Here is a 21,653-nt window from a genome sequence, read left to right as displayed (position 1 = left end):
GAAGCAGTTTTCTTAAGAGTTCAATATTTAATCTTTTAGTAGCTAGTGCAGGAGGTAAGGAAAAGTTAACTTTGCTATATTAAGATGTGTTTACTTTTCTGTACTGAGTTTGGATTTTGTTATTTATCTTTTAGGGACTAGCAACATGTCTGCAACTGACTCATAGTTACACATTTTTTAGGGAAAAGGAAAGTAACATTTGAATGCCCCTAGGTTACTAATGACTTCATTTAAAACAATATAAATGGAGTGTGAGTGAAAATGTGACCATATTGAAATTAGTTTTAAATAAACCGGTTTTTCTTACAATTAGAGTTGTAAAGAAAGCAAATACCTGATGCTGCCAATTTCTGAAAATTTATAAATTTCTACATAAGAAATAGTCCAGAATTCATTATATTTTAAAAAGTTTTTACCTAAGCTTAATGTTTTGTGGGTTTGCTACCTTATCTTTTTAAGTGAGTAAGAGGGATAGGGAGACTAGAAAGCAGTATGCGTGGCATTTTGTTTCACAGACCAAATGGTCTTTGGTTCACCTAGGAATATCCCATCAGCTGTACTTCAAAATTGTATCATTAGGGGTACATAACGGGTGGGAGTGCGACACTAACAAATAACCACTAACAAGAACGGATTTGGAGTGGACACCGGTCTTGCTTGGAATATCATGGTTGACAGAGATGCAGAATGATTATACCTGCTGGGTGCTAAGGGAGGTACACAGGGAACAGATGGCCTCTGCATCCTCCTGCGTTTTCTTCTTTAATTGGAGGAGCTGGGCTGCTTGGATCAGAGGTTCCATGGTCTGAACTGCTCCACTCTGGTGAAGGTTTCTTCCCCGAAGCCACTCCTCAAGCTGACTTATATTGTACCTTAGCCATAGGCAGAAAGCAAGCTGTGTTAAGCTGGTCCTCCTAATTCACCAAGAAGGGGACACCTGTTGTGTTTTACATGTAAGCTGCAGCTAGTGTCATTATTTATCTCACATGGTTAAAAAGCATGGCAAATGCCTTGTATTCAGGAACTATTTGTTGAATAAGGAATGAATAAATGAATGAGTAGGTACATAAAATCAAACCAAGATGAAATACCTGAAGTGTCTACATAAGGTAGTGGTGAAAAACAGGCATTAAATATACTGAATTGTAAGTATTTAAACATTCACCACCGTATTTATACTTCTGTGTGAGTCTTCATGCCTGTTAACTCATTGAGTTTTCTCTCTGACCTATCTGCTTTGTATTTAGTCTTTAACTTAGAGTATGTCAATGTCTTTAAGCTTTGAACTAATTTGTTTACCAAGTCACTATCTCAGTGTTCGATGGATTTCACCAACAGATAAAAAGGTGATGGATCTGAGTCACAGACTGATGGAGACAAGGATTGCCAATTAGATTTGGATTTCATTTTTAGAAACAGCAGTCTTGTGTCCTGATTCTAGCTGGAGTCAGTGAGAGCCCACTCTATCTGTGTTGTTGGGGGGTGCTCCTCTCTTACCTGAGTTGCATGCCTGTGCTCCAAGAGCAGACATCCTTCCGTAGGAGCAGGTTGTTAAGAGTCACTGCATTGATCATATAGAAGAGCTGTTTGAATACCTGCAGGATGATCTCAGGGTCCAAGCCCTGGTCACACATGACTGTATGAAAGGCATTCATCTGGCGGATGATAGCTTCCAGGCAGTATGAGTTATCCCCATCTGCCATGCTGGAAGAGCGTTTCCGGTAGCCGGTGGGCTTCACACCAGATAGACCCTGAATGCTCTCATTTTCCAACATGGCAGAAACTGAAAGAAAAGCACAATTAGGGAAGCTTGCATTCCCCATTAACAATGCAAAGCTCATTGGACCACTCAGATCATTTAATGCTCGGGGCTTTAGCAGTGATACCATCTAGAGGTGTGCAATGTTGACCTGCTCAGGAACTTACAACAATTGGCAAAGAATTTCTAATGTGTTGATTTCCATATGGAATAAAACAACTGTGGACAGCATTTTCACTTAAATTTATTGGCAATGAGACAAAGGTGATGGGCATATACCAGCTCAATCCGGTACTGCCTGTGCTAAAGTCCACAGGTCGAGAATTGAGCAACTTGGGAGTCACCCTGACCCTGCCACTGACTATGTAAATATGAGTGTCATTGGTCTGTCATACCTACTGTGTAACACTTACCTATGCACTAGGAGCTTTATGTTCAGTATCTCTTTCAATCTTGCAACAACTCTATGAAGTACTACCCGTTTTTTTTGTTTGTTTGTTTGTTTTTTGAGATGAAGTTTCACTCTGTTGCCCAAGCTGGAGTGCAGTGGCGCAATCTTGGCTCACTGCAACCTTTGTCTCCTGGGTTAAAGTGATTCTCCTGCCTCAGCCTCCCCGAGTAGCTGGGACTACAGGCACACGCCACCATGCCTGGCTAATTTTTATATTTTTAGTAGAGATGGGGTTTCACCATGTTGGCCAGGCTGGTCTTAAACTCCTGACCTCGTGATCCACCTGCCTTGGCCTCCCAAAGTGCTAGGATTATAGGCGTGAGCCACCACACCCGGCAGTACTACCCATTTTTACAAGGAAGTTGAGGCATAAAGACGTTAAATAACTTGCCTGAGGTCACACTGGTAAGGAGTGGCAGGACTAGGATTTAAACCCAAGTCTGTCTGACTCCAGAACTGGTGCTATTAACCGTCACATTAATCTGAGTATCTCCAGCTTGATATGTCAGTTTTCCCTCTGTCTGGTGCCTTATAAAAAGATTTCCAGACAGGAAGAAGGGTTTGGAATAAACCTCATTTCAAGTAATGTATTTCTAGATTAGTCCTTCTTGCGATTCACCCATAACCTACTTGTGTTGTAAGAACCTGGAGAAAGCATGGTGAATGGGTCCAGGTACAGTTTCCTTCCCAGTCTTTGCAGAGCACAGTGAATAACGCATCTACACAACATTTTGTGAAAATACAAAAATTAGCCGGACGTGGCAGCACGTGCCTGTAGTCCTCGCTACTCCGGGAGGCTGAGACAGGAGAATTGCTTGAACCTGGGAGCAGCAGAAAATGTGACTGCTCTCATTTCTCGATTCTGATTTCATGTTCAGTGCCCAAATACACTGCTTGGTTCAAAGCAAGTGTCTAATAAATACTGCTACATTGTGCCTACTGCTGTATCCTTTTGCATGAACACACTTCTGCTTTCTTTTTTCCATGAATCAAGTTCATAATAGGTTAAGAGGGGTTTTTCACTGTATATGCATTTGTACCTTTGAGTTTATATTTATTATGTATTAAAATTAATTTGGAAAAATACAACATATTACAAAAAGAGAGATAAAGGGGAAGTCCTCTACGCCTCTTGCCCTGTGTCAAATACCCTAGCATTGTTAATTTTATGGGATTTCACAGCTCTTTTTAAGCACGATATACACCCCTCAGTTCTGCCTTCACTGTGAAGGTTCTGTGGCTAATATATCTGGTTCCCGAAAGGCAGAGGGTGCTGACCACATCTTCCCCTCATTTCAGACCCCATGATGAGTGATGGAGCTTTCCTGCTGCCAGCTTACCTATCATCGGCTGTAACATGCCCTCCGCAATTTTAATGAGCTGCTGGTAGATCTGAATGGAAAGGTCACTCAGCACCTGACGGTATTCGGTGAGGTCAAAGTTCTTAAGACAGTGTTCATTCTGCTTTGCAGTGTTCTGAGTCATGAAGCCCTGCAGAGGGAGAGGCATGCACTACTGAGATTCTGTGGTCTGCTAGGCCCAGCACCACTTCTGGGACTCTGTTAACTTTAGTCGTCTATTTGGTGGACGGGGGGCCTACCAACGTCCTCTCTATGTAGATGATGTTTTACAAAACCCTGTCATTTCTTTGAGGCCTCACTGATGACCCTTGAATTTCAAGATAGTAGAAAAACTCAACATGAGAGAAGGCCTGAATCGTTCAGTCCAAATCCCCGAAGTGAAGTGATTTCCCTATGGTAGCAAAACCCAGGTTGGTACCAGGTCCAGAGAAAGGGATCCCTGTTCTCTAACTTCATCCAGTGCTGTCCCCAATATACCCGGTCCCCCTAAAGTGTTAGATGAGATGCAGCCTCTAAAGGAGTGTGGCCATGGGCCAGATGATATGTTTGTATAGGGGAAAATTTTATACAGATTCTATCACTGGGTATCAGAATGAACAGATGAACTAAAATGATTTCATAGCTACAGCAGTGTGTCCTCTTAGCTTTCCGTATTAATCAGATGAAATAACATGTAAGTTAAGAGAACTGCTGATATCAGAAGGACTCATGTGACCAATGTCCTTTTCAGTCAGGGCAAGGGAGAAACCAAGAACAGCCAAAAAGATTAGTGCTTCCAAAAGTGTGACCATCTTCAGCAAGGCTTTTCGTCCTGTGTCAAATACAAAGCCATCTTAATAAGAACAAAACCAGGCAAAAAAGAGGGGATAACTGTAATCATGGAGATAGATTCGTTCATTCTTCCTTGTTTTTGGACTACACGGATCTGGTTATGCTGTGGTTCAGGTCTTGCCCCAGAGAATATAAGCACCTGAAGCAACAGCCTAATGTAATGGAGTTCTAGGTCCTGCCCTAGCCTTATTTAGAATGTATATAACATTGGGTAAAGTGATGGACCTCAATGAAATAACATTACATGTAGTTCTATGCTTCAAGTAAATGCTTGGATATTATGATTTTGTAACAGAAGGCATGTGGTTTGAAATGGCCATTTCTTCAACCTTTCACCCATCCCTTTTATAATAAAAGCAGGCCATCAAATGCAGTTCTGGTTCTTAGGAGAGAGATGGAGTCAAGCGAGCCATGAAGAAGGTAAGAATGGAAGGGCATATCCTCTTATAATCCAGGGAGAAGGGTCTGTCAGAATTGGTTCTGGCACAAAAGATGGAATAAAGCTTTAAAAATGGTCACACTATTTTGGTTTACACTATGCCTTGACCTTGGGAAGGGTAGATGGTGGGATATGTGAAAGGAAGCAGAGGAAATATCACAAAGACCTACAGGAATCTGTGAGTGAGCATGTCTGAAATGACTTGGGATTCTCACTAGAGAAACAAGAATGGAAACAAGTCACATATTACTAAGTCATTGGGCAGAGTGCAGAGCACTGGAGAAGTTCTTTCAGGGACCAAAGCTGGGAATGTGAGTTCCAGAAAAAGCTGGGCCTTACAGGTTCAGTGTGGAATGTGAAGTGATGGGGTCAGTTGGGCCTCAGGTCAAGGAATCCAATTTGGATAAAGGCATGGAGCTGGGCCTCCAGGCTAGTTTGTACATATGTAGTTCTGATTATGGGTGCCTCTTTTCTTGTGGCCATCTTTGTCTACCTTGAAATGGACAGATAATTTGGATGGCTTAGGAGACAGGTGACCCACTAGGCAACTGAGCTTCCTGCCAGTATGCATTGCAGTGGGGATCTTCTAGAGCTGCTTAAGAAATAGAAGGTTACAAGGTTTTCATGGAGACTCCCAGGGCCTCTATGGATGACAGGTTATGAAGACTCTACTTACATAATCCAGGAGTGCTTTCTGAGGCCCCTTGGGCTCATCAAGGCCTCCTGGAGGGAGGTCTCCTGTGGCTGGCTTTATTCCTGCTTCCTGCCACCAGGTATGATAAGGTGTGCCCATGGTCTGAGGTCCCCAAGGGTGATCCGAAGACCCCACTGACCTCTCCTGAGGGGATACAATGCACTTCTCAACTGCATTTGGATGAAGAAGGGACATTTCCTGGGTGGCCAACTCCCCACTCACCTCATCCCCGCTGTACTGCTTCAGACAGTGAAGAAGGCGGCAGGTGTTGGATAACCAGAATGATGTCATCTCAAAGTCATCATTGTGCTTCTGTGAAAAGAACAGGACATCCCCAGCTCTAAGTGGCTCCCGTCTGGTGAGATGCTTCCTCGGTACCTCTCTCCTCACATTTCCTACTCTTATCCAGCGTTCCTGAGCAGCCCTGAGGGTGGGTAGGGCACTTGCCAGTCATGGGAATGAGACCCATTGCTGAGAGGCTGTGTGACTAATCCTCTGCCAACAAGGATGTACACGGAACCCCTGTCTTGGTCCCCTGATCAGTGGTGCACATACAGCTGCACTTCAAAATTGTATCATTGACACACAGAAAGGACAGGCCGCCTTCCATGGCTGAAGAATGAATGCAAAGCTGAGTGACAGATGAGGCTCAGCCCTGGGCTCTCGTCTAACTGCCTGGGTCAGCGGGCTCTGTTTCTAAACTGCCAGTTACCCGATACAAAGGATTCTAAAAGAGCATGACAGCAAATTATTTTGGTGTCCCATTTATCCAGAGGACAGATGTGTCATGCCTTTAACTCTCTAGAAAATGGCTACAAACACTAACTAGGTGAAAAAGCCTGCTCAGCAACCCAGACAGCTATGAGACAGCTGCTGCATTAAAACTGATGGCCTCATGCAGCTCATTCTGTCAAGTAAGTGTTATTATTTAAATGTCACAATGGTATGAGGTACGACAAAAAAAAATAACAATGAGGTTGAATAGAAAGTGACTGGTGGGGCTGGGACATGCTCTTTTAGCTTGGAATTAGGGAAGGCTTTCCTAAGGAAGTGACATTTGCGTCAGCCTTAAACTGGCCTAGACTGGCCCAAGATTCCAGCCGGATGGTGCTCATGAAAGAGGGTCAAGGCTAGAGACACAAATCTGAGAGCCACTAGCATGGAGATGTATGCTTTAGAGCCGTGAGTGGATAAGATCGCCTGCGGACAATGCAGCTACTGAGGGCAGGAAACCAGACTTAAAGGCTGGCTCTGAAATTCTCAGAGTAGCAACCAGCAGCTCAGTGGACCCCAGAATTGGTCTGGACTCAGAGCGTTTGAGAATGGCTTGTATCCTGGAAGCAGTAGTATGTGAGAACTAAGACGGCCTCTAAGAGCAGTAACACTCGGGGCACAGGCCTGCTAGAAGGTAGAAACCCCTCTTACTGAGGGCTCATCTCCCTCAAAAATCTCACCTCCCACTGCCTGGCCCACACCCTGGGTGGAAAGGCCTCACCCCCCTGCAGGCCTGTTTCTCAGCGGCAGCACTGCATTCACCAAGAGCCTTTTGCCTTCAGGTGGCATCCCTGAGCAACTTTAACAGCCTGAGGACAGCCCTGTCCCATGGGCTGCCTTACCTTGGAAGGTGATGAATGTCACAGACCTCCCTGTGTTATCCCCCAGGGAAGCAAGCATTCAAGAAAGGTGGAGAGGGCCCATGTTCCAGGGGTGTCCCCAAACTTGGTCCAGGGCGAGGCCCACACACCCATGGCAGCAGCAGGATGTCTCCCTAACATTTCTGGCAGTGGGCAGGCCAAGGCTTCTGTAGACACTGGGCATGTCTGGAGGCTCAGCAGGGAGGGGCTGGAGGGCTCCCTGCACCAGAATCCTGGGCTTCCTGCCATTGCTGGGCTTAAGCATCCTTCTCTGGGAACTGCCAGGTATCGGGTTACATGGATGCTTCTGTGCCTCATTTACCTTCAAAGTTGGAGCCTCGAGAGAACTCACTACATCCAAACCCAGACACAGAGAAGCAATGGTAAGTGGCTGGCTTTGCCCACCTATCACAAACCATGATCTTCTGCAGAGGCCACTTACCTTCAGGACTTTCTTAATGCCGTTGATGGTGGAGGTCAGCAGGGCGTGCACCTTGAGATCGTCGTTGGTGTAGTCTGCGTGCCGGATGCACATGTAGAGGATGTAGGCAGGGAGACAGGGCACGGCACCCGACAGCATCTGGGGCTTCAAGTCTAAGCGCAACGGCAGCAGCAAACGGGGAGGCTGTCAGAATCCTCATCTGAATAGAGCCGTGTTCAGTATTTCCCCATAGCTCATATAGTAATAGAGGTCTCAAAGAGGATTGGGAGAGAAGCCACCCAGGGTAAACAAGCTGCTGAGCCTGCCTAGCAGTAGTTTCAGACACCGTGGTTAAAAACCCAAACAAACAAAACCACACTCCTAATTGTCTGCACTACAACACTCAAACAGGATTCTAACCCCTCAGGCTTATAACACGGAGGAAAAGTGCCTGCAAGTTACACGATGCGTTGGTCCGCTGCCAACAGGGGCCCATGGCAAAAGGAAGGCTGAGGACAGGATGTAGCTCCCACACCAGGCAGGAACGCCTGATTCTTGGTCATCACCATGTCCAGAAGGCGAGGGCTAGCTCCAGAATTAGACAAATTGTATGTTCCCAAAGACAGGGCCAACATCCTGAGGACTGGGGAGGCTGGAACAACCTCCGGCCCATCAGTTAGGAACAAATTACCCAGCAGTGCTTGCCCAACCTCACAGCCGAATAGACGAGGCAGGCCCCGACCCGTCCCCAGTGCCGCTGCTCGGCATGCATCTCTCCGGCCACTTTTGTACTTCCCCCAGCTGCTCTCCTCTGTATCCCACACTTCTGCCCCTGCCTGGGCAAGGGCTGCTCTGGCTGGACTGGAAGGGCCTTGTGAGTCTCCCCATTAACTGCAGACTCAGCTTTTGGTCCTTTTTGCAAAAGGCCCTAGAGGACAGGAAGCAGCTGTCAGACTGTTTTCTATTCCAGACCACACAAGGAGAGCCAGGCTTAAGGTGGTAGGAGCCAGGTGGTGGTAGGAGCCCAGAGAACTGGGGGGAAGGCCAAAGGCAAGATGACAGGTGAGAATGGGGCGTGAGCACAAGACCCCAGGGTTCTCGCCATAGCCCTGCTGTATCCGCAGCCCTTGTTCTTTACACTCATACCCTCCCAAATGAGGCCTCATGAGCCACCTCTAGGCTCAGAATGGCGATGAAGGGAGGCCACCTCCCTCCCACCTGCAGGTGGCAGAATCCCTGCAAACCTTCTACCAGGCCCGTCCTGAGCTGGGCTCTGTTGCCAGCAGCTCCAGTTGGTATTTGGTTTATACCATCCCTGCTCCAACACATTCTTCTTGTTAAATGCTAACTGTATGCCGTAATACTCTTGAGTACACGGTAGACATTTGGGCATTTTATAGGTCCAATAGATGGCTGTGGATCAGCCATTGGCTCTAACTAGAGTGCTAGTCACATTTAGCCAGGAAAGTATATTTTGTAGGCCCAGACTTCCAATCCATAAATTGGTACTTCAGGCTTGTCCTGTGTGCAGATTACAAACAACCTGTCCTGCCTTGGTATGTTCTACTGTGACTGAATAAAGCTTGTTTGGGCTCCCCAGCTAAATGTTAGCATCTTGGAGAACAGGGACCATGACACTAGTTTTATTTCTCCTCCACAGCAACTGGTCACTACCAGGTACCTAAGAGGTAGGTGGTCTGCGGTCAAGCTTTGGCATTTGTTTGGAAGGGGTCTTTTGGAGTGAAGATGACTACAGGGTTTTCCCAGGCAGCTCAGCAGGAGATGACCTTGCCTGGGGCCACCTGAGCAAGGGTCATCTCCTGCTGATGGCAGGGTTTTCTCCATGAAAACCCTGGCGAACGGCAGGAGGGAGCCACCTGTCTGACACAAGCAGCCTTATTTATTGAACATTTCATTCATCAGAGATGAAAGGTTTGTTCCTGATTGCGTTTGAACAAGATGCAGTCTGTTTAAGGAAGTTTAAGATAAACTTAAGTCACATTTAATTGCTGGACAACTGAAGAGGAAATTAAATTATTTTTCATAAAAGAGAAAAATACATCTAAGAAGCAGGCTACTAAAAACACACAAACCAAACAGCTGGAGCGAATCTATTGAAGGCAGATGTCACAGTCTGTTCTCCTGGGTCCCTCGGTCCTAGGCACAGTGATCAGCAGAGCTGGACTTCAGTCTAACATAAGTTTCTCCAAAATAATGCTTGCCTCTTATCTGAACTTCAGATGATCCTACAAAAGCTACCACTCCTTTGAACTCCTCACATTTGAGAAGCGTTTTGCAGTTTTAACCCAGCACTTTTGTCTTTGTCACACTTCACATCATGGGGCAGGCAGGTCAGTGTCATCATCCCCATTTCACTAAGGCGCTATGGAGAAGGGAGCTGCTGGCTCAGGGTCCAGAGGATCAGACCACTAAAGGCTGCACTTTTTTCACACAGGACTCTCTCCTCTAAGGCTCTTCCTGGCTCTGCAGGGGGCTGCTGGACTGCGTTGGCACAGAACAGGGAGGTGGCCTGTTGCAGCCAGATGGGAAATGAGACTGGAGGGGAGGGAGCTGGTGCGGCTTGCAAAGTAGCAATGGGCACAAGGCTGAGTAAGTTACACAGGTGATGCAGACCCCCTCCGGCCCCTTGCTGAGCAGCCAGGAGGGACCCAGAGGGTGGCGGGGTAGGGGCAGGGGGGCTCCTCTTTTCACAGAGAAAACCCTGCCCTCTTGGCAGCTAGCGTGGAAGGTTTTTCAGTTCTAAGAGCCCAGCTGGGGGAGGGATTCTGAGCAGTGGCTCTCACAGCTGCCTGGTGGCCCTGGGGAGCTCATGAGGGTGGGAGGCAAGCAGGTCAGCCCTCATTCAGCCATATGCCTGGATGAGAAACTGCAGATGATAACAAGGACAGTAAAAGCCAACCCTGATGAACTTTCACAATGGGACTAGGGTGATTCTGGACAGACTGCATGAACTCAGCATTCCTCAGACTTTAATGAGCCTGTGAATGTCCCTTGGCATCTTGTTAACGTGCATTGCGATCCAGGAGGCCCGGCGTGAAGCCTGAGATTCTGCATCTCTCACCCCTTCCCAGGTGATGCTGATGCTGCTGATCCAGGGACCATGTGTGTGCAACAAAATATGAACTTTCATTCTCACAACTCCATGCCAGCGGCACAATCCCCTTTCCTGGGCTCTACACAGGAACATTGGTGAGTAGCACAACCACGGCCACATGTGTCTAGTTAGGAAAGAACCCAGGTCTGAACACAGCCCACATGATTCCAGAGACCAGGCCCACATGTGCTGTACCACACAGCACTTATAAACTGTGAAGTCCTAACCAAACAGAAGGAATCTGAATCCCTGATCCGCTGCTTCCCAGCTGTGTGACCTGGGCAAGTTACTAGAGCGAGTCTGTTTCCTTCAGTGCAAAATGAGAAGGCAGCAGTTCTGACTTAAAGGGAGGTTGCGAGGATTCAATGAGGGATGAGGGTGATGTGCCTGGCAGAGGACCTGGCAGCAGCATGTGCTCCAGAAGCATGAGGTGCCATCGTTGCAAAAGCGCTGTGGCCCATACAGAGCTGCACCAAGGAAAGGGGGCCGTGGCTGCTGCTGGGGAAAGCATGTGGGTGGCCCCCTCCCACTTGTTTCACAGGCAGAACAAAGAAGCAGTGGGTCTCCATCAAGAACAGCAGCTGGAGACAGCAGGAGTTGGGGGTGGATGAAAGTAAGTGGGGGCAGTGGAAGATGGGGGTGGGTGCAAGGGTAAGCAGGAGACAGAGGGTGCGGGCTGTGTGGGAGGTGGAGGAAGGGGTGCAGGGGTTGTGCTGGGGATGGAGACGGGAGTGGGGGCCGAATGAGGGGCAGGCGGTATGGGGTAGCACAGGGGGTCCTGACCTGTCACCAGGTTTCGGATGAGGAGGGCCTCGTCCTCTTTGTGGTACTCCAGCATGCCCTGGAAATCCTTCTCTTTCCGCTGGACTGTGACTTGCCTGTTGAGCTCATGGCGCTTCCTCTCACTCTGGGCCAATGCCTGGGCAGCTGAGTAGGAAAGAGAACAGGAAGCATGGATGAGGCTTCCAGCTGCAGGCCTGAGGGTAGCAGGCATCTCTGGTGGATGGAAGATGGGACCTGGGGCTGGGGAGTGGGCATCTCTGGTGGGTAGATGGGACCTGGGCGGGGAGTGAGCATCTCTGGCAGGTGAAAGATGGAACCTGGTGGGGGGAAATGGGCAACTCTGGTGGGTGGAAGATGGGACCTGGTGGGAGGGAATGGGCATCTCTGGTGGGTGGAGGATGGGACCTGGGGCAGGGGAACGGGCATCTCTGGTGGGTGGAGGATGGGACCTGGGGCAGGGGAGCGGGCATCTCTGGTGGGTGGAGGATGGGACCTGGTGGGGGGGAATGGGCATCTCTGGTGGGTGGAAGATGGGACCTGGGGCAGGGAAGTGGGCAACTCTGGTGGGTAGAGGATGGGACCTGGGGCAGGGGAGCAGGCATCTCTGGCGGGTGGAGGATGGGACCTAGGGCAGGGTGCATTCTGGGTTCTCTGAACTCCCACTCTCTTTGCAGGGTCTGTTCCTGCAGCCAGAGCCACACCCCAAGTGTGAGCAAGGAGCTCAGCATCCAGCACTGGGGTCCATACTCTGGACAGGGGAGAGGAAACATCCGAAAAGGCAGGAGGCAGGTTTCAGACCAGAGAAAACTTGTGAAGGATGTGAGCCAGCATGGTCTCTCACCACTCCTGCACAGCTGTTTCTCTTTCCCTACTGGCTTGTAAGGAAAGGAGATAGGTTTTTCTGGGAAGAGCTTGGCCTCAGCTTAGCGCACTACACTTAGTTCCCTGTGTGTGTGGCCACAGAGCGGCCATTGTGACGCAGCTGCAGGGCAAACCCAGGTGTTCAGGGCAAGGCCTGAGCACTGTCTGCAGCCTGTAGGCGGTGGAGCAGGGTGGTGATGGTGATAGCAAGGACATGTCCCGGCTCCCAAACGCAGATTTAGGTTTAGGAAGCTGCCAGTGCAGTCTTTGCCACTACATAAGATGATGATTATTTGGCAAGAGTTTCAGTGGCAGGGCTGAGGGTATAAAGGCCTGATCAACCCTCACTCAGGCCTCTCAGCCTCACGCCATGGTGGAGGGGCAGTGGATATCCACAGCGTTATCCCCAAATGCATCTCGGTGCTGACTGCACATAGGGCACTGTCCTAAGCATGAGAACAGATACAATGGCATGGCCGATCTATTCCTGGACAGTCGAGCTAAGGAGACACATCTGTACATTCACATGGAAATACTACAACACTGCTCAGGCACCAAGTCAGGAGGGTGTGATGTGGGTGCTGAAGGTGACGGGGCTGGAAGGGCCCCACAGAGGAGGTGGGATGAAGGGTGGGTGGGACTCTCACATCCAGGTTCAAAGGGGCTGATCCGTCGGAAGAGGACTAGGGCGAGTGACCCCCGGCGGGAAGGCTGCTCCACGCACTCCAAGTGGCTGAAGGGAGGCTCTGAGTGGAGGTGGGGATGAGAGTGAGAGGATGAAGGCTGGTGGACAAAGGCTGGGATTTCATTCTGCAGGCAATGAGGCGACAGCAAAGGCCAGACAGTGCTGTGAACAGAGACAGGACTGGGAAGCTGCTAAGGAATCTGGGAACAGGGGACAAGAACTGGACACAGGGGTAGGGGCAGACACAGAGAAACACTGGAAGATAGGGAGTGACAGGTGTTCAGGAGTAAGCAAAGCTTGAAGCCAAGAGACCAAGAGAATGAGAACTGGAGGAACAGCAAATGAGAAATCCAAAGTTGGCGGGCACATGGACATGTTTGGAGAGAGGTGTCCCCCGGGACAGAGATCATAGACATCCCTGCCCTCTAAGAGCTTTCAGTCTAGAGAAGCAGGAGATTAAACAAGTAAAACAACACCTGTGATCAGAGCTGTACCTAACATGCTCATGGGGTCAGGACTGTGTAAGACAAGATTCAAGCCCTGGGCATGTGGCTCCTGAGCTGAGGGTGGAAGGAGGCAGACGGGGATCCAGGCAGTGAGGGGCTGAAAAAGGGTTCCAAGCAAGGTGACACATGCAAAGAGTGACACGGAGATCTGCAGCAGGGAGTCAGAGGGAGAGAACATTCTGGGTCTTTCTGGAAGAGTGATTTAAATCTCTACCTGAAGATTCCAGATGGGAAGTTTAATCCTGACACCCCACAGCATGGAGTGAGGCCCTTGGGGGTTACGTCCTTTTGATACACAACATTCTTTCACATCAGTCTTGCCTCCGCACTTCAAGCCCTTTGAGGGCAGAGACCACCAGGTCACCACTGGGTTCTGCATTCATCTAGCCCTGCGGAGCCTTGCTCAGAGTAAGCACCCAAACTGGCTGAATTCAAGTGTCTTTTGTCCATATTCTGGATGTGTCAGCTCATGGGATCTGACTACTATCACATGGCTGGACTGGGCAGAGTCCAGTGACAGAGGAATTCTCCCAGTGAAGTAGGAAGAATGTGGAGAGGGCAGGCAGGCAGCTCACACGCACAGGCGTGGCCAAGTGTACCCCTGCTTCACAAAACACACTCACTCACACCCCTGTACCTTCTAGGTCCTGGACTTTCTTCATGTAAATCTTCAGTTGTTTTTTGAGCTTCCTCTCATTCTTTTCCAGCTTTTCTACCAGTTCTTTAAGGTCCTGGAAGCAGAGGGAGCAGTGTGAGAACAGATATCAGCCCTGCCTAGGATGGTGGAGGTAAAATCCTGCTTCGAGTGGGAGGTGGCCCATGGGCAGCTGTCGGAAAAGTGCCAGTCAGGGACGCTGCCAGGAGAGCTACTCCACGCAGGCTGCTGCCACCTGCTCTGGAACTCAGGAAGTAGGAGATGATGAGTCAGAGTACATTCTCTCAGTAACAACAGGGCAAGACTCCTCCCAGGTCAGGCTCTCTGGTGCCTTGCTGAATCCCAAGCCTCCCCAAGCCAAGCCTTCACCAGTTGCCATGCCAACCCCCAGGAGACACACTCAGCCTGGGAGTCCCAGGTGGGGCGGGCAGCGCCTTGGGAAGGAATGGACAGGTGGAGGTGTGAGAATGCAGGGGGCAAGGGTGCTTGGAAGAGCCAGTGGGCAAGTGAGATTACCCAGGGCCCCGAGGCAAAACAGGACACTGGTGTGGCCCCAGTCCCTAGCAGCTGTTGCCACTGGAAGCACATCAGCCCACTGGGACCTAGAATAGCAAGGTGCTGGGGGAGGAGTTTGCTGTCATTAATGGCAGCCCCATCCCAGCTGAGCAGTGGTCCTCTGTGGCTAGGGACGCAAGAAGGAGAGAAGGATCCCTGCTCCATCACCACTGGAGCTGGCCTCGGCTATTAGACAGTGACGGGAAGACAGAAGTGAGTATTCCATGGTGGAGCCTCTACAGACACGCTGGGTGGCAACTTTTGAAGATTGGCCTATTGACAGGAGTCGGCCCAGTCCTAGTGCTGTGGCCATCCCAAACTACTCACCTAGTTATAGATGTTGTTAGGGACTTATCTATTCATCATGATAAAAAAGCAAATCTTTAAAAATACTTCTTAAATTGAGAGGTATCTAAAAATCCAGCTCAAGTGACAGGCGAGGCGGCAGAGAGTAAAACCTCAATCAGTGACCTAAGAGCGGCCTCTGTGTGAGAGGCCAGTTGGTAGAAAGGACCCAGATGTCTAGAGAAACTTGAGCCAGGGTTCTCTGTGGCTACTGACGGTCTCCTGTGAACCCTGAATTCTACTCAGATTCCGTCTCCCTGTTAGGTGCCTTCCCAAGCAGCTCCAAAGCATGTGACGTCCCTGGCTCTGCTGCACTGCCATCCCCGCCTTGTGCTCATATAGCCCTGTCCAGATCCAACCCCACTGAATCCTCAGCTACAGCTCTGACTCTTGCACAGAATTAACCAATGCCTGGGGCCATGTGACTTAACCAACCCAGTGAATGAGGAGCCCAGGGCTGGCCCGGACCGGGCCAGGACCAGCATGCTGGTACTATGACCATCATCAGTCCCAAGCTCCTCTGTGCGACATTACCAAATCCACAAGAGAAAGTTATCTCTTGTGTCTTTTTGAAAACCTTCACTATACCCTGGGAGGACAGACAATAAATGCTCCAATGCCTATTTGCAACATCTTAAAGACCGGATGCTTCAAGAAGGAAAGACTAATCCAGGCTTTGGCTCCTGCATCAAGAGCTCTGACATCTCAGCTAGCTTCTCGTGAAAGCCCAGCAAACCCAATACTCCACCCGAAAGGCTCAAGCAGAGGGGAACATAAGGATCCATGTCACTAACGGTGGCTTTGTGCAAAGACATTCCTGAGTGTCCAACCCCCAACCCCCTACAAATCCCAGAAGGCTGAATTCCTTAATGTGCTAAGGGGAATTACATAAAGCTGCGCTTCCCAAACTTTGTAAGGGTGTTGGAACCACCTGGGAATCTTTAAAGCTTGAAATCAACAAATTTAGAACAAATAAAGGGAACACAGTGCTGGCCACAATGGCTGTAAACTTGTGCAGATACTAAGGCCCAAAGTCCTAAAGGCTAAAACTACAAAAGCTTACAGAAGAATGAGTTCAATTCATAAGGAATCTTGGAAATGAAAAATGAGCACATCTGAAGATGGCTCTAAACTTTTCAAGTTGCTACTAGGAAGGACAATCACATCCTACCCTCTACACAGACATCTTCTGGACTATTCCAGCCTCAAGCGGTTTCCCCTGACTTCCCTTACACTCCGCCCAAGGCTGCCTAGTGCCCTGTGCTGTGGTCACCTGTGTATATACGGTCTCCTCTCTGCCAGAGGTCAGTGCTTTACCAGCTGGCACATGGCAGGCAAATGTACATCACCCACAGCCCCTGGAAACTGCTGTGGCTGGCTCTCCTTAGGGGTCCCAGTCTCCATCTTGGCAAACAAAGAGGATCACGTTCTGGAAGGAGTCTCTCAGCAGGCTGCAAGCCGGAGCCTTCCTCCTCATCTTTGCCTGCCCAGCAGCACAGGCCCCTACTCATGCCCCAGGGTCACCACTCCAGCAGAGGGGCCCACTGCACTGCCTTCTTTCACTCTCGTGGCCTCTTTTTTTTTTTTTTTTTTGAGACAGAGTTTCGCTCTTGTTACCCAGGCTGGAGTGCAATGGCGCGATCTCGGCTCACCGCAACCTCTGCCTCCTGGGTTCAGGCAATTCTCCTGCCTCAGCCTCCTGAGCAGCTGGGATTATAGGCACGTGCCACCATGCCCAGCTAATTTTTTTTTGTAGTTTTAGTAGAGACGGGGTTTCACCATGTTGACCAGGATGGTCTCGATCTCTTGACCTCGTAATCCACCCGCCTTGGCCTCCCAAAGTGCTGGGATTACAGGCGTGAGCCACCGCGCCTCTTAAGGTGGGACTACCCACCTCTTTCCATTCACTGACTCTCCTAAGTGTGGCCTTGATGACCCTGTGCTGGTGTGCCGTGAGCTAACACAGTGCCTACACGGTGCACCGCCCTCTTTATAAGGTGGCTGTCCACTGTGCTGCTTGGTCATTGGCCCTCCAGGGAACATGGGCCACCAAATACATTTCCTAGGCTGCCTCCTCTAACTGGCAGAAACTGGCCAGGTATGTTTCTTTAATACGGTGCATTTCTTTCCATAAAGCCACCAGGTAACATATGTATATGCAACAGAGGGTGACTTGGAGACAGAAAGAGGGAGAGGGAGGGAGGGAAGATCATGTGTATGTGCTATTCAGCTGTGGGTCTGGGCCCCACTTTTCCTCTTGGGATCAAGTGAACTAGCCACCCAATTATAGGTCATCTGGTTATAAAGAGAAATGACAGCCATGGCTAGGCTCCTGGACTGGATACACTGTGGGCACACAAATGTGCTGCCCTCCGTGGGCACACACAACTCCAGAAGATAATTGGCACTGCTGAGCCCTGCCCTCAGGTGGCCTTCACTTGTGTCCGGTGTCATGGTCCATGCTTTTCTTCTCCCTCCCCCTCTGCCAGTCTCCATGGTTTACATCCCCTTCATGCCTCCTGTCTCAGCTCAAGGCTAACGTACCCCCAAAATCTTGCCCTACCGTTTCTCTTCCTGTAATACTAGTTAACTCCATTCTGTTTTTAAAAGCAGAATCATGCTTTTAAAAACACTATCTAGTTTCTCTTCTTTACTACATGCCTTCCTTCCCCTACTGACCAATCTGCAAGCTCTCATAGGACAGGGACCCTCTTCCATTTCTCTGGCATCTGCTGGGCCTCCTTTGGTGACTGTCTGCAAAGAGGCCCCCAACAATTTCTCCCACTACTCCTCCCTTCAAGAGGTAGAATCTCTCCCCACCATATCTGGCCTAGCCATGAGACTGGTTTTGATCAATGGGCAGGAGCAACACTGTTAGTTCTGGGGCTGAGCCTCAAGGGGTCTCGCTGTTCCTGCTTTCATCCTCCTGGAAGTCAGCTGCCAGGTAAAGCAGCTCAGCTAGACCAGTGAAATGCGGCGAGAAGGCAGGTGAGGCCTCCAGCCGACAGCCAACACCAAGGCCCTAGAAGCAGAAGTGAGGCTGTCTGAGATCTTTCAGCTCCAGTAAAGAGGTCTTGAGTGGGGAATTCTAGAATCTCTGTTTCTACTATAGGGACAAGGGTCATGAACCTTGTCCGTTTTGCCAAAGACCACCCCATCCCATTTTCTTCCAGAACATGACCTCCCAGAGCTAGGGTCCACTAAGCATGGCTACTCACCAGATTCTCACTGGTCAGCCGGGATATCTCCTGCTGGACGCCAAATTCCACCTGGGCCTCTGGGGAGAGCAGTAGTGTTTGGCAGAAGGTCTGCTGCTGTTTTTCCATCTCCTCCTTCAGGGCCTCCAGCTGGTCCTTGAGACGTTCCACCTCCTCCTCATGCTCCAGGCTCTGGGCCTGCAGCTGAGCCTCCAGTAGCCTGCGCCAGGGAGAAGACAGGTGAGCACACGGCCCAGGCCAGGGCCTCCATGTAAGGGGCCACAGGCAGAAGCACGACAGGGGAGCGGCCAAGCACACAGCAGCGGCGGTCACACATCCCCCCGAGGGATGAACGCAGCAGGAGACAGACGCCGTGGGGAACGCGAGGCAAGCGGGCCAACTGTCCTCCTCTCAGGTGACAGGAAACCAAGGCCAAAGCACTCCTGGTCCTACGGCTTTTTCTCAACCCTTGTGCCTCATTCTCTGAGCATAGTTTAACCATTTGGGATTGAGATTGTCTCCCTGTCAAAACGTCTATCAACAGAAATACATTTCTTAAAGCATCTTTTAAATAAAAATAGCTATGCCTGCCCCCCAAAGTTCACAAGAACCTCCTTCTTAAAACAAAACTCTGGCAAAACTGAGCTAATTATATTATTAGGATATTTTCCCTATGGCAAATTCTCCACAAGTTTTAGAAAGGCAAAATATTAGCCCCTTTCCTTTTTATCTGTACCATTATTACTAGCCCCAATTTATACATACAATTATTAAATATATAACTTCTACATACAAGTTTCCTCCAGCCAAAAATGAAAACTAAGACTATTTGCAAATGATCTAGGGGAAGGTGTAAGATCAGTTAGTGTTATGACGGGAAGCAGGGAGACCTAGAGATCTTGCAAACATTGAAGAGACGTCTCATAAGACTCTGAGTCAAAAGGCCCAAGACCAGGGGTCCCAGTTACCTGGGCAATGCTTCCATCATAATAGAAGGCAAGAGATTAATGAAGGTGTACAGGCAGCCTCACCTTCAGGAAGTTAAATGCTAATAAGACCATGATGCTGTCCTTCTTGGACTTAGTTGCTTAAACCAGCTTTCTGATTCAGTGCAGCAGGCTTCATATGGAAGAATGCTAGCGTGCTGGGGGAGAGGTCCCGTAAAGAGCTTCCAGACATGGTTACATGGAAAAAATTCACCCCAGGGTCTTCTGGGGATGCAAATAACGATCATGACCGAGCTAGGCACAGAGGTAGGAACTGAGGCATGCCCAGGGGACAGCCATTAGAGGCTGTGGCTGCCCTGGAGGAAGACACCATGTTTTTTACAGTTCTGATGGTTTGGGAGGTCACAATTGCCATAAGAGAGGTGGAGCCATGTCTGCAAGGGAGCAAAAGAGAGGGGAAGTCTACACTGCTGATAGAAGCGACCATTTTATGTGGCTGAGTTGGCCCCACAGCAGCCCTGGGTGCAATATCTGACTCCCAGTGGCTTCTCAATGAAGTCCCACAAATGAATGAAGAAGTGATTGAGAAAATCACTCATTCACCCCAGGCAATATTACCAAAGAAAAATAACATGAGATTTGTGGAGGATAATTGGGTAATTAAGTCAGGATTTAAAATGAGATACAGTATTTAGATAATATCCAATATTGGCTACAGTACATTACAAGTAGTCACCAATAAGTTATAAGTTTAACGAGAGAGCATAGACACTCTTGGGTCCTAGGCAAGCTGCCCTGAGGATTCATCTCCTGCCTTCTGCGGCATGTTCACTGTTCATGTCTTATTCTCCAGGTGGACTGTGGCTGAGTAATCAGCCAGGGTTCTGTTCCTACTTAAGCATTAGGCTAGCCACCTTATGGTGCAGGTAAGAAAACTAAGGCCAAAAGAGCTTTGAGGTCACGACAGTGGCAGGGCTGATTCGAGAAACCAGGACTCTCGATTCATAGGTCTGTACTTTATTAATGCATTCAGTTGCTGATTCATGAAACCACATCTGATCTGCTGATGGAGAGGCACGAGCAATCACCTGGCTTCATACGTGGGTCCTTCCTGCAATAAAAGAAACTTCCGGGTGGGACAGAAATCTGATCTTATTGAATAATAACAATTATAGTAATAGAAGTAGCAGCTAATATTTATTATTCCGTGATTACGTGATTACATGCCAGGCATGTGCAAAGTACTTCACCCATATAAACCTTATTCCTTATAATGCCCCATGAGGAAGGTCCTAGTTCATTCACAAGGAAACAGACCCAGCATGTCACCTTGCTCACAGGTTGTGGGGCCAGAGACACTACTTTGTGAATCAGCTGATTAAACTTTCTTTTTCCAAGAAGAGATGCTCTTGGTGCAACGGTACTCTCCACTACATCCTCTGCAGGCAGCAAGAGGAAGCAGTGTGAGGGCTCCCAGCTCCTGCTCCGCCACCACCCGGCTGAGGGAGCTGGACCCAGCACTCATACCACCTCACCGAGTCCCAGTTTCTTCTCTGGAAAGCAAGCTTGATGACTACCAGTCCATCTCTTATTGAGAGGCTCCAATAGGCAAAGCTATGCCATAGCTCTTAAAAGCCACCTGCAGTCAACAGGCCTATGGTGTGATCCTCATAGGGTTTCCTTGTGGTGCATGCCTACCCTGTCTGGGTAAACTGCTCACCCACTGCTGAGGGCCAGTGCGTTTCAGGCTCAGACTCTGGTATCAAATGGAACCAGGTTCAAATTCTGGATCTTCTGCTTTACTGACAAGTTCCTTAAACCCTCTGGGCTTCAGTGTCTCTACCCCATGAGGGTGCTGTGAGGCTAGGCATCAAGGCGCATGGACTGCACTTGGCTGCCATCAGCTCCAGGGAGACCCGGAGATCAGGACCAGCACATGCGCTGACGGCAGGCTCTGGAAGGCACAGGCTGCATTTGGAGCACAGCCAGCAGCACAGATCAGTCAGATGCTTTTGGCTGATCCTGCAGTTAGGAGGGCCGGTATGTAGCGTGGAAGCAGCACAGGCCCAGGGTTCCCCAGGGTGTTTCCTTCTCAGCCTTGTTCTAAAGAGCTGCGTGCCTGCCACCATGCAAGCTCCCACATTTTCTCTTTCTTCACCTATAGGACAAGTGGCAGGACCATATGGTTCCTGAGTTTCACCAAGCGCTGTCACCTTGACCCAAACAAGCAGCTGCCCTCAAGCACATCTGCACAGCCTGGGCACAGTGACAGATGGTCAACCACAGGGGCTACCAGCCAGACTGCACGCAAACTGTTCCCCATGCCCTCACCCCCACTCTAGCTGAAAAACGTTCCCCATGCCCTCACCCCCACTCTAGCTGAAAAACGATTAAGCGTAGACACGAGCAGGCAC

At 49.4% G+C, this 21,653-nt stretch overlaps 1 protein-coding gene across 1 annotated transcript in view; it reads right to left on the bottom strand.

The window, feature by feature from the left end:
- Positions 1-21,653, bottom strand: part of MYO5B (myosin VB) — a 398,063-nt gene that overhangs the window by 11,548 nt on the left and 364,862 nt on the right. Inside the window, exons 31-38 of the mRNA XM_017529641.2 lie at positions 18,314-18,512; positions 14,178-14,271; positions 11,489-11,632; positions 7,612-7,763; positions 5,758-5,847; positions 3,551-3,701; positions 1,498-1,783; positions 698-872 (exon numbers count right to left, since the gene is read on the bottom strand). Coding sequence (XP_017385130.1) covers positions 698-872; positions 1,498-1,783; positions 3,551-3,701; positions 5,758-5,847; positions 7,612-7,763; positions 11,489-11,632; positions 14,178-14,271; positions 18,314-18,512 — 1,291 coding nt within the window. The remainder of the gene's footprint in view (positions 1-697; positions 873-1,497; positions 1,784-3,550; positions 3,702-5,757; positions 5,848-7,611; positions 7,764-11,488; positions 11,633-14,177; positions 14,272-18,313; positions 18,513-21,653) is intronic.

This window comes from Cebus imitator, unplaced genomic scaffold (assembly GCF_001604975.1).
Source record: "Cebus imitator isolate Cc_AM_T3 unplaced genomic scaffold, Cebus_imitator-1.0 Scaffold60, whole genome shotgun sequence".
NCBI lineage: Eukaryota > Metazoa > Chordata > Mammalia > Primates > Cebidae > Cebus > Cebus imitator.
The sequence above is the reverse complement of the archived record's forward strand: the minus strand, read 5'-3'. Positions and strand labels throughout refer to the sequence as shown.